Source organism: Leptodactylus fuscus, chromosome 1 (assembly GCF_031893055.1).
Source record: "Leptodactylus fuscus isolate aLepFus1 chromosome 1, aLepFus1.hap2, whole genome shotgun sequence".
Taxonomy (NCBI): Eukaryota; Metazoa; Chordata; class Amphibia; order Anura; family Leptodactylidae; genus Leptodactylus; species Leptodactylus fuscus.
The window spans coordinates 121,506,880-121,519,495 of NC_134265.1; the positions used below are offsets into that span (position 1 = coordinate 121,506,880).

The 12,616-nt window shown below is 42.1% G+C and overlaps 1 protein-coding gene across 6 annotated transcripts in view; it reads left to right on the forward strand.

The window, feature by feature from the left end:
- The window catches only part of GIT2 (GIT ArfGAP 2), a 68,609-nt gene that overhangs the window by 22,013 nt on the left and 33,980 nt on the right, over positions 1-12,616 (forward strand). For all 6 annotated transcript variants that reach the window (XM_075276587.1, XM_075276590.1, XM_075276586.1 and 3 more), the window contains exons 5-8: positions 4,207-4,293; positions 6,571-6,701; positions 7,873-7,967; positions 8,071-8,116. In XM_075276587.1, coding sequence (XP_075132688.1) covers positions 4,207-4,293; positions 6,571-6,701; positions 7,873-7,967; positions 8,071-8,116 — 359 coding nt within the window. The remainder of the gene's footprint in view (positions 1-4,206; positions 4,294-6,570; positions 6,702-7,872; positions 7,968-8,070; positions 8,117-12,616) is intronic.

A 12,616-nucleotide genomic window follows, 5' to 3' on the forward strand; every position in this document is an offset into this window, starting at 1 on the left:
GCTCACCAAACCCCTAGATAAATTCTATGAGGGGTGTAGTTTCCAAAATGGGGTCACTTTTAGGGGGTTTCCACTTTATTGGTACACTAGGGGCTCTGCAAATGCGACATGGCACCTGAAAAATATTCCAGCAGAATCTGCCCTTCAAAAGCCAAATAGCGCTCTTTCCATTCTGAGCCCCGCCATGTTCCCATACAGTAGATTACCACATATGGGGCATTTCTGTGTTCAGGAGAAATTGTGTAACGAACTTTAGGGAGCTTTTTTTCCTTTATCCTCTTGTGAAAATGAAAAATTTGGGGCTAAATTGACAGTTTGTTGGGAAAAAAAAGTAAATTTTCATTTTCATGTCCCAATGTTAATAAAATCTGTGAAACAGCTGTAGGGTCAAAATGCTCACTCTACCCTTTGATATGTTTTGTGGGGGGTGTAGTTTCCAAAATGGGGTCACTTTTAGGGGGTTTCCACTGTATTGGTACTGTAGGGACTCTGCAAATGCGACATGGCACCTAAAAATTATTCCAGCAAAATCTGCCATCCAAAAGCAAAATAGCGCTCCTTCCATTCTGAGCCCCGCCATGTTCCCATACAGCAGAATATGGCCACATATGGGGTATTGCCGTGTTCAGGATAAATTGTTTAACAAACTTTGGGGGGCTTTTACTCCTTTAACCCCTTGTGAAAATGAAAACTTTGGGGATAAAGTGACATTTTAGTAATTTTTCTTTTACACATTCCAATGTTAGTAAAATCTGTGAAACAACTGTACGGTCTAAATGCTCACTATACCCCTTGATGAATTCCGTGAGGGGTGTAGATTCTAAAATGGGGTCACTTTTGGGGGGGTTTCCATTGTTTTGGTACGCTAAGGGCTCTGCAAATGTGACATGGTGCCTGAAAATTATTCCAGCAAAATATGCTGTTCAAACACCCAGTGTCACTCCTTCCCTTTCGTGCACTGCCGTGTGCCCAAAAATCAGTTTACACCCACATGTGGGGTATTTATGTGCACGGGAGAAATTGCATAACAAAATGTGAGATGCATTTTCTCCTTTAACCCTTTGTGAATGTGTTAATTTTAGGTCTAAATGAATGTATTAGTGAAAAAAAATGAAATGTCTAAATTTGACCTCCATATTATTTTTATTCTTATGAAATGCTTAAAGGGTTAACAAACATCCCAAATGCTGTTTTGAATAATTTGAGGGGTGTAGTTTTGAAAATGGGGTGATTTATGGGGGTTTCTATTATATAGGCCTTTATAATTCCTTTCAGAACTGAAGTGTTCCCTAAAAAATTAGTTTGAGGAATTTTCTTGTAAATCTGGAAAATTGCTGTTACACTTGTAAGCCTTGTAACATCCAAAATGAATTAAAAGACGATCAAAAGATGATGCCGATATAAAGCAGAGATATGGGAGATAATATTTATTCATGTATTTGGATGGTATGACTATCTGCCTGAAAAGCAGAGAATTTCACATTTTGAAAATTGCAATTTTTTCCAAATTTCCATCAAATTTGCTAGTTTTTTTTATAAATAAATACAAAAATATTGATTAGTGTTTACCACTAACATGAAGTATAATGTGTTACGAAAAAACAATTTCAAAATCACTTGTGTAAGTTAAAGCGTCTCAAAGTTATTGCCATTTAAAGTGACACATGTCAGTTTTGAAAAAAGAGGCCCGGTCCTTAATGTACTTCTGGGCCTGGTCCTTAACCGGTTAATGAGCAACAAGAAGCTGCAGTAATTCCATTCCACACTTAGTCTACAGATAATAGGGAGTCCAAGTATCCCAAGGCCCCAGGAACAAATACTTCCCAAATGGAGAAAAGTACCAGAACATCCACAAATACAATAGATGTTAATCTTAATTGAATTTCAGTCTCAAAAACATGTTTCTGGGCAAATGGTAACTTACTTCAAGTTTCTTCAATATACACTGCTCAAAAAATAAAGGAAACACTCAAATAACACATCCTAGAGCTGAATGAATGAAATATTCTCATTTTTTGTTCTGTACAAAGTTGAATGTGATGAGAACAAAATCACACAAAAATCATCAATGGAAATCAAATTTATTAACCACTGGAGGCCTGAATTTGGAGTCACCCCCAAAAATTAAAGTGGAAAAAAACACTACAGGCTGATCCAACTTTGATGTAATGTCCTTAAAACATGTAAAAATGAGGCTCCTGAGGGATCTCCTCCCAGACCTGGTCTAAAGCATCTGCCAAGTCCTGGACAGTTGTGGTGCAACGTGACGTTGGTGGATGGAGCGAGGCATGATGTCTCTGGCACTGGATGCCTTGACTGTGTGCAAGTCATTATGAAATGTGAAGATCACCAAAGGAATTTGGGTTGCAATGTAGGGCACAGTGCCAAAACTAGGTTTGGGTCCTAGGTCATGGGTCTTCCAGCAGGACAAGAGCCCCAAACATACTTAAAAAAAAAACAAAAAAAAAAAAAACACCCAATAATGGAAGGAAACAAAGCGCTGGAGAGTTCTGAAGTGGCCAGCAATGAGTCTGGATTTAAATCCCATTGAACACCTGTGGAGAGATCTTAAAATTGCTGTTTTCAAATATCAGATACCTGGAACATTTTGCAAAAAAGAAGTGGCCCAAAATTCCAGTTGAGAGGTGTAAGAAGCTTGTTGATGGTGTAAGGAGCCATTGATTTAAGTAATTTTTTTTTTCCAAAGGGTGTATAACCAAATGTTAAAGTTGAGGGTGCCAGTAATTTTTATCTGACACATTTTTGGAGTTTTGTGTAAACACACACCACTTTTTTTTTTTTTTTTTTTTTTTTTTCATGGTGTCCTAATACACACAAAGGAAATCCATGTGTATAACAGGGGTATCAAACTCAACTCAGCATGTGGGCCGCAGAGCAAGATCCCAGCCAGTCGGCGGGCCGCACCGCGGCAAATTTAGCTCCACCCACTTTTATGTTGACTCCGCCCATTCATTTTTCATGTGCCCCCACACTGTATAATCCTCCTACAGTCACCCGTAAACTATATGTCCCCCCTCCATCTTTCCCCCAGTTACATATACACCCTTCATCTGCCCCCAGATTCATGTCCCCCCATCTCTGCCCCCAGATTCATGTCCCTCCATTTCTGCCCCAGTGTCATGCCGTTCTCCCCCCTCCCTTCGTCTGCCCCCAGTGTCATGAGCCCCTTCATTCCACCTCAATGTTTAAAGAGGACCTTCCACCATTTTGCCCACAGGCAGTTCTATATACTGCCGGAAAGCTGACAGTGCGCTGAGTTCAGCACGCTGTCGGCTTTCCCGATGTGGGCCCGGTGTGAAGAGCTTACGGTCCGATACCGTAGCTCTTCTATGGTCAGAAGAGCGTCTCTGACACTCAGTCAGAGACGTCCTTCTTCACAGCACAGCCAATCGCGCTGTGCTGTGAGAGCCGGGAGGAACGCCCCCTCCCTCTGCTCGCAGTACTCGTCCATAGACGAGCATTATCAAGGAGGGAGGGGGCGTTCCTCCCGGCTCTCACAGCACAGCGCGATTGGCTGTGCTGTGAAGAAGGACGTCTCTGACTGAGTGTCAGAGACGCTCTTCTGACCATAGAAGAGCTACGGTACCGGGACCGTAAGCTCTTCACACCGGGCCCAGATCGGGAAAGCCGACAGTGTGCTGAACTCAGCGCACTGTCAGCTTTCCGGCAGTATATAAAACTTCCTGTGGGCAAAATGGTGAAACGTCCGGATTCAACTTGGATCCGGCGTCCCTAGGCTTGTGCGGGCCGCACAAAATTGTTCGGGGGGCCGCATGCGGCCCGCGGGCCGCGAGTTTGAGACCCCTGGTGTATAACCATGTGTAATTGCTATAATTTTCTGGAATAAAATACTTCATTTCTGAAAAAATGTCAGGGTTGTCTACAGCAATGATGGTTCAATCCTCCAGCTGCCCATATGATGCTGTGCTTGAGAGTTCATGAAATTTTTAGCACAGAGAATGAGAAGTATGAAAGTCAAGATAGTGTCTGATTAGGAGTGAGAAGAAGCTGGATTATACATGAGTGTAGTATGCATGAAAGAAGCCTGGGGAGTGAGGTGGGGGTGGGGTGCAGGGATGGAAAAAGTGTGTTCTGTCTGTTTGGGATAGATCAGTAGTATAAAAGTCCTAGAAAACCCATTTAACTATCTGTCAAATATTTATTTTTTATTCTTTTTGTATCTAGCAACTTCACTCAAGTGTTAGGACTGGTAATTTGGAGACCTGTCTGCGGCTCTTATCTCTAGGGGCACAAGCCAATTTTTTTAATCCGGTAAGTTTTCCTTGTATATTAAGTTGTGCTTTTGTTTTAAATAACTTGGACCGAAGCCACGCTACGTAAATATGATTAGTATTCTGTGTAATAGATGTTGGTGATGCTCCAGCGTTTTGCTTTTTTTGTGTGTGTGGTTTTAAGCCATACAAGGTAGTCAATGAAGTATATTCAAAATCTTCTATTTCTGATACTATTATCCATGTCTAATGCCTGTACTACCGTGTTTCCCCGAAAATAAGACAGTGTCTTATATTAAGTTGTCATCCTAAATATAGGACCTGTCTTATATTCAGGGGACATCTTATGACAACCGGCGGTCATGCCGGCACTTCCTTAGCGGAGCGTCAGCATGACTGCCGGTTGTAGGTAGTGTAGGGGAGGGGGGGAAGGTATCCTACTTACCTCTCCAATCTTCGTAGCAGCGCTGGTGCTGCTGTTCGTCCCGGCAGTGGTGGGCGGGGCTTAGCGAGGCTGGGGGCTTTCGTGGGCGGGGCTTAGCGATCCTCACTTCACTGACCAGCAGCCGGCTGGATGCTGTACTTTGTGCTCTGTGTGCACAGCTGCTGCCTCTTCTGTATGCCAGCTGCTGCCTCTTCTGTATGCCGGCTGCTGCCTCTGCCTCTGGGATGAGCTGGGAGAGCTCATCCTACAGCAGCAGGGACAGTGGACACAACAGCAGAGGCAGCAGCCGGATTTCCTGTGCACACCGAGCATATCACACAGTGTTCAGTCGGCTTCAAAGATTGCCTTATATTCGGGAGTGCCTTATTTTCAGGGGGTGCCTTATATTAGGCAATTCAACAGAACCCCTCCCCCACATGCCTTACTTTGGGGGGTGTCCTACTTTCAGGGAAACACGGTATGTCTAGTTACTGTTTCTGCAAAACATTGCAGAGCTAATACTAAAGTAGGCCTTCCAGGACCTTAGGCTGTGAGCATGTCAAAGGTAATTGGGGCATAGTGAGCTGGCTCTGAGAGAGGATGGGCTATAGGGGACCAGATAATGTAAGACTTATTGGCAAAAGAGAGGAAAGAACAACAGGGGGAGGGATGAATCTGAGATCACATGGAAGTTCTTAATAGTATCTAAAGACAGCGGAAAGAACTCACTTTTGTGGAGTCACTTCCCTTACAATATTCTCATTGAAAATGTCAGAAAATCATTAAACAATGTGAATGATAGCGAAGACAAGGGACATGGACCCTCAGACCAGCACTAAGAAAATGCTCTTCAGCTACTGTTAATATACTGGACTAGGTAGTCATGTGTGTATGTATTGTGACCACCCCAAACACGTCTTTTATCCAGGAAACAATGTTCAGGTTTTTTTTTGTTCTTTTTCACATTATCAAGGATACTGTTAACCTTTCAAGCCCATGAAGGTCTTTATACCAGACCTTCAAAGACCTTACTAATAATGTTTTCCTACAGGAAGTTCCCCTTGATCCTCTTATCCACTTGCTTAATCTACCTCTTAGAGAGATAAGCAAGAAATCCTCCAGACTGTATATTTACCTCTGTACAGCGGCCAAAACCCTCCATAGCTTTTTGTTGGAAGTCCACTCTCTTGTCCATTACTGGTTTTCTCGCTCATTTAACAATCTCCGCAGTCTTGAGTATTTGAACAATACGGTTGCAGCCTTCGATTCGATTTGGTCCCTGTCAGATACCTATGGCACTAGTAGGGTCTCTGATCTCGCCTCCTAACCTACGCCACCTTGTTTACCCTGGTGTGTTTACCCTTGTCTCCTTGTCAAATTTACTATGCACTCCTACCTTTTCTAAAAAGAAAAAGACAGTGTTGCAGTTTGAAGCAAATGAGCCGCCCTTGGTGCTCCAGATGGCTCATTTGCATATTGTGAAATAGAGCAATAGAGGCATGGATTTTCATGGGGAAAGATGTGGTGTACTCAGGTGAGCCATACTTATATGTGTTGCTTGTTTACTATGATTCATTCTGGTGACAGACTCTATAGCAATATATACAACAAGAACTGGATGGGTTTTTAATGGTTTGTTGGTAAAAAATATGCAAATCTATTCTCCTGGATGGAATTAGGAGAACAGAGTGCACTCTGTACACCACCCTATAGAGGGCAGCATCCTTAACATCATGAACGACTCAGTTATAATGGTTTGTTATTATGTTTTAAATATTGTCAGAGATGCATCAGGGCTTGTTTTTTTTCTTTATCCGTGGTACATATATCCTCTAGGTTGCATATTACCTGTAGTAATTGTAGAATTGCAAGTTTCTCTTTCATGTTTTCTAGGAAAAGGGAAGTACACCTCTTCACGTGGCCGCAAAAGCAGGACAGATACTACAGGCTGAACTGCTTGCAGTCTATGGTGCTGATCCTGGCACACCTGATTCTGCTGGGAAAACACCCATTGACTATGCAAGGTTAGGATCATAATTCTTTCATGACTGACACTTGCATCCTAATTTGTTCTTATGGTATCCAGATGAAACTCTGACCTTATTCTTACCTGCTTTTCCCTTCTAGTTTTGGTATAGTTGACTTTTCACATTCAAGCAGATCTGTAATATGAATGTATTTGCCCTGTTTAGAGGCAGTATATTACAGGGACAGGTGAGCTGTGCTTTTAGTTCCAATGGCACCAAAAAATAATATTCCATTTCAATATTAAGAGAATACAGTAGACTGAGTTATGAGCATGCTGTATTCATGAGAAAATAAACTGGGGCGGATTTACTAAAATGTCTCAGGTCCCCTTCACACGAAGGCTACACAGATAGTGGGACTGTAGCCTAAAAGTGATAAATGACCAGAATTCGAGAATAACACTGAGCTGACTCCAAACGTGTTTAATTCAAACAACGCACTTTATTGGATTTCAAACACACGACGCCTTCACCAGCGTTTCGGGGATTACCCCTAAATCAAGTGTACCAGAACAATACACCAGTATCCTTACAAGGAGATAAGATCACCTCTCTGAAGGAACTTTGTCTGTGTATCAGCGTGTCATGTGACACGCACGTATCACATTGAAAGCAATAGGTTAAAAAGCCTCCCATTGATTTCAAAGGGGAGCGCGCATATGCCAGCACCCATTCAAGTCAATGGGATGTTTTTTAAGCCTCTCACGCTGAACGAGTTTTACGTTTAGAATGAGCGAGTGTAAACTGTGTGCAGGCTCCCTTAAAGTAATGGGGTGGTCCCTGGTCACTGCCATTCCAAAGCCCCAGAGTCCCTGCTGGTCTCTACTTCTTGGCCCCATCTCGACACAACAACAGGAAATGCTTGCTTAGCCAACAAATAAAGAATTTAATGTAACTTTGTCATTTTTACATAAAAAAACAAACATTTTTCTGTCAATAAATGATATGTCAGCACCACAAGTTTTTCAATATTCCATTTTCCTCAGTTAAAATACTGTAGTTGGTATGTGATTCATAGTATTTGGCCAGATCCATTGTAATGGACCCCATGAATTTATAACCGCAGTATAGCAGTATGGTCAAAGAACCATCAATGATGCTTCTTTATGGGCAACATTTATCCAGTCACAGACCCCACCTTAGTAAAGCCTTGTTTCTCTCTCAACAGACAAGGTGGCCATCATGAATTAGCAGATCGCCTTGTAGAAATTCAGCATGAGTTGACAGACCGATTGGCATTCTATCGTTGTGGGAGGAAACCAGGTAAGCAGAAAAGGAAGTAAAAATGACGAACTAATGTGTTGTTAATGAAATAAGATAACAAGTATTACATTTTTTTATTTTTATTTTTTTTTTTATATTTCAGACCACAGAAACGGACAGCACTTTATTTTACCACACAAGTCAGATAGGTAAGGATAGGTTTTATCTTATGGAAAGTAGTTAGCAATTTTAGCCAACAAGTGGCAGAAAGTGTTTAAGGGCTTAATTGTTTAAAGGGGTTTTCCAGGCAAAAAAATGTTTGTTTTTTTGCTTGTTGTATTTTTATTTATTTTTGTTTTTTAAAAAGGTCTTACTGCTATAAAAGAGTTAATAAATGCACCCATATACCTTTAGCAGTGTTTTGAGTTATACTGGATGTCTCTGGAAGCTCCTGGTATCTTCTGTATTTGTTTACATGGTTCAGCATTCTGCTATGTTACTTCCACACTAGCTCTCTCTCACCTCACTATCCCCTTCTCTGTCTCTCTCTCCCACCCCATCTCTCTAGCTATCCTGCCCACTACTAGCCCTTCCCTACCTACTCATCTCAACCCCCGACTCCATTATACACTTACCTCTCTTCCTTCCAGTCTTCCTCCTGCGGGACGGCCCATCCTTCTTTTCTGATTCTGCCGGCACACACTATTGTCCCAGCACTGCTCTGTTCTCTGCAGACGACGATCCCCCTCTGCTTCGCAGGCATGTAAGCCATGCAGTAGAGGTGGATTATCAGCTGCAGAGCACAGAGCTGGGACTAGCTCACTCTGGCAGTCAGAAAAGAGGGAGGAGCCATCTTGCAAGAAGAGAGGCAAGTATGATGGGGTGGGGGGAATGGTGGTGACATTCCATTTCTGGAAACAGGTAGTCACTGGATAACCAGCAAATATCCCTGGAGCGATCACTTGACTGCCCCAGGGATATGGGTAAATATACATTTTTGATTGTTATTTAGAAAATAGGCCGGGGTAGGGTGTGTAAATTAGCGTAGGGATTACTTTTTATCCCAGACAACCCCTATAAGGCCTATCCTCAGGACAGGCCATAAATATGATTGATAGGGGGTCTACACCCAGCCCCTTGGGCCAATCAGCTGTGGAAGCAGCTTTCAGCACCTGACCTGTAAACAGTATGGTGCCAGAAGCAGAAATCTCCCTCTGTTGTTTTGTGAGTGCAGAAGACTAAGATGCCAGTACTAAAAACAGAAAAATAAACCTGACTACAACATAAAGGTGACCTACAAGCCAGTACAATATCCATAATAAAATAAGGGTCACATAAATGACTTTCCAAAAGTGACAAAATATAATCCTTCAAAAGCAGAAAAATAACAATCACCCTGTAGGCTAAAGCCCCACGTGGCATCCCACAGCAAAAAAATGCTGCGTCAAAAACTGCAGTGACAACACATTGCGTTTTTTTTCCGCAGAGCTTTTCACAGTTCGCAGAGCTTCCTGCTGCAGACTTTTTGCCTTAATTATACCTATGGGGAAACCGCCAGCGTTTCTGTAGATATAATTGACATGCTGCGATTTCCAAAACTGCAATGGTTTTGGAAACTGCAGCATGTTTGCTGTGCATATTTCCCCTCAAAGTTGGGATGGGATGTGCTAGCCACTTTGCTGTGACTAAAAAAAAAAAAAAAAAAAAAAGTGGCATTAAGCTTTGAGTCTAAATCCCCACGTTGTGAAAATGCAGTGTATATTTTTATTTTTTTTATTTTTTTTTTTTTTGCATTTCTCTTGAGCCAAAGCCAGGATTGGATTGAGAAAGAGTCAAGTATAAAAAATTCCTGTATATGTCCCATCCATTTTGTAGCCATTCAAGACTTTGGCTCAAAAAACTGCAGTAAAAAAGCTGAATTTCCACAACGTGGGGCCTCAGTCTAAGTTTTCTTTCCACCTTTAACCAAAGTCGTGTTTTTTTTTTTTGTTTTTTTTTTTTTGGGGGGGGGGGGGGTTAGTGACAAGTTTTACCCATTTCTTCACTATATAATGCATAGCTGTGTGGATTTTTTTTTTCTTCTTCACCCAAGTGCTTAAAGGGAATCTAACTCTGCCCACAGCTGCTTTAAACTGCTCCTATAGTACTGGAGATGCTTTTAGCAGATTAGAAGCCATACCTTTAAGTTTCAGAGCCCCAGTGATATGTATAGATAAAGTATTTTTATTCTTTATTCAAATGAGGATCTTGGAGCACAGGGGGAGTTTTCTTCTATTACTGAGCACTGCTGCATAATCACTAAACACGCCCATTCTGCATTCAGCTCCTCCCCTTGGGCAGTGGGATGATCAACTAACACTGAGAGGATGGAATCCCACTGCCCAGGTGGAGGCGCTGAATGCAGAATGGGCGTGTTTAATGATGATGCAACAGTACTCAGTAATAGAAGAAAACTCCCCCTGTTCCCCAAGATAAATAAAGAATAAAAGTGCTTTTTCTGTGAATCCCTGGAGCTCTGAAACTTCTACATGTACAGTACTATGAGAGAGTTTTAAAGCAGCTGGGGGCAGTGATGGACTCCATTGAATCTTATTTATACACATTAAGGGTGAATTCACACTGAGTAAACGCTAGCTTATTCTGAACGTAAAACACGTTCAGAATAAGCGGCGTCTAAAGCAGCTCCATTCATTTCTATGGGAGCGGGGATACGAGCGCTCCCCATAGAAATGAATGGGCTGCTTCTTTCACTCCGTGCAGTCCCATTGAAGTGAATGGGGAGTGCCGGCGTGTACGCTCCGGCATGAGCAGAGCTTGCCGTATACACCGGCACTCCCCATTCACTTCAATGGGACTGCACGGAGTGAAAGAAGCAGCCCATTCATTTCTATGGGGAGCGCTCGTATCCCCGCTCCCATAGAAATGAATGGAGCTGCTTTAGACGCCGCTTATTCTGAACGTGTTTTACGTTCAGAATAAGCTAGCGTTTACTCAGTGTGAATGCACCCTAAGACTGGGGCCCCATGTGGTCTAGACGCAGAAAAAAAACACAGCGTTTTACAGTCTCTAGTGAATTCCATCTACACATTGCAGAATTTCCGCTGCGCATATTTTTCTGCAATTTCCAAATCCGCAGCATGTCAATTATGCCTGGTGGTTTCCCTATATGCATAATTGAAACAGAAAGTCTGCAGAGTTTGGACTTTCTGTGAAAGGCATTGGGAAAAACCACAATATATTTCCATCATGGTTTTTCCCGCCGGGCTTTTTTGCTGTTGCCTGGTACGTGGGGTCTTAGCCTAAAATAGTTTGCCGGGTGTTTTTGATTGATAACCTATCCTTGGGATAGGTCGTCAGTTGAAGATTTGAGAGTCTAAGGGTAAGTTCACACGTAGTTTTTTTTTTTTTGGTCAGGATTTTGACGCCGTATCCGCCTCAAAATCCTGACCAAAAAGACTGCTCCCATTGAAATCAATGGGAGCTACTCGGGAGTTTTTTCCAGGAGCGGTTTCTTCCGGCTCCCGGAAAAAAAGAGGCGAGATTCTCATTCTTCATGCCGAGTCACCTCGTGATACGGCCAGAAGACACTCCCTCCTCCCAACTAGGCCCATTCTTTGGGCCTAATCCGGAGCAGAGTGCGTGTCTGGAAGCCGCGCAGTGCACCGGCTTTCAGTAGCGGGTACCCGGCTTTTGGTCTGGAGCCTGGGACGACCTCCGCCTCAGGTTCTGGACCAAAAGTCGCTGTGTGAACTTACCCTTACATACAGGATACCTGTGGTTTAAACTCTCTCCTTCAGTTTCAAAGGCTGTGTAAAGACATGTTCATCGGTCACATGTCTTGAGTTCAGTTCGGTCTCTTTCACGATACCAAACGCTTCTACTGCACAAATGTACGGCACAAATGTACGGCACCATGCTTGGTAAATACTGAAGACACTGAACCTTGCAGCCTCTTCAAACAGGTATTTGGCCGATGGCCCGGCTATCAGACCCCTGCCCTTTAATTTATGACTAAGTCCCAGAAAACACCTTACTTGCCAGTTCTCACCTAAAGCTTTAGCTTCTCCACACATCTTTTAGAGATCGTATATCAGATATTGAAAGGAAAAAGTATAAAAGTGCATTTGTTTTCTGCCAGTCACTTGAGATAAAATACTTTCCAGGAAATAAAATGCATAATTATGGGCAACCGTTTCACTTCAAAGTGCCTGAAGCGCCTGTCCTTGTAAGAATTTCAGCTGTTACTGAGGGTTTTTTTTTTTTTTCAACATTATACAAGAGAGACAGCTGCAAGGCAGCTGCAAAAAGCCCTTGTAAATAGCATCTTTGTTGTGTAGACAGCTTTCATGGTAATGTGGACGTTTTTGTTTTTTTTTCTTTGCATTTTAAATATGCATCCATAATATAAAATTTTCCTTTTGTTCTGTGGCTGTTCATATGGAAAGGAGGCTGTAAGTAAACAAACAGTTTTAATCTTTTCATCACTTAGGAGTATATATTCAATGGAGTCGGCTTGTGCCTGCTATAATGTACTGTTTTGCTGTATATACAGTATATATATATTTTTTATAATATGTTGATTATCAGTTATTTAAATGACAGCAACTTTAGACATAACCCAAATGCCAAAATATTGTAATATCTTTTCGCTATCTAATAAAATAATCAGTTTGAGTGTACCTGTTTAAAAAAAAAAAAAAAAAAAAAAA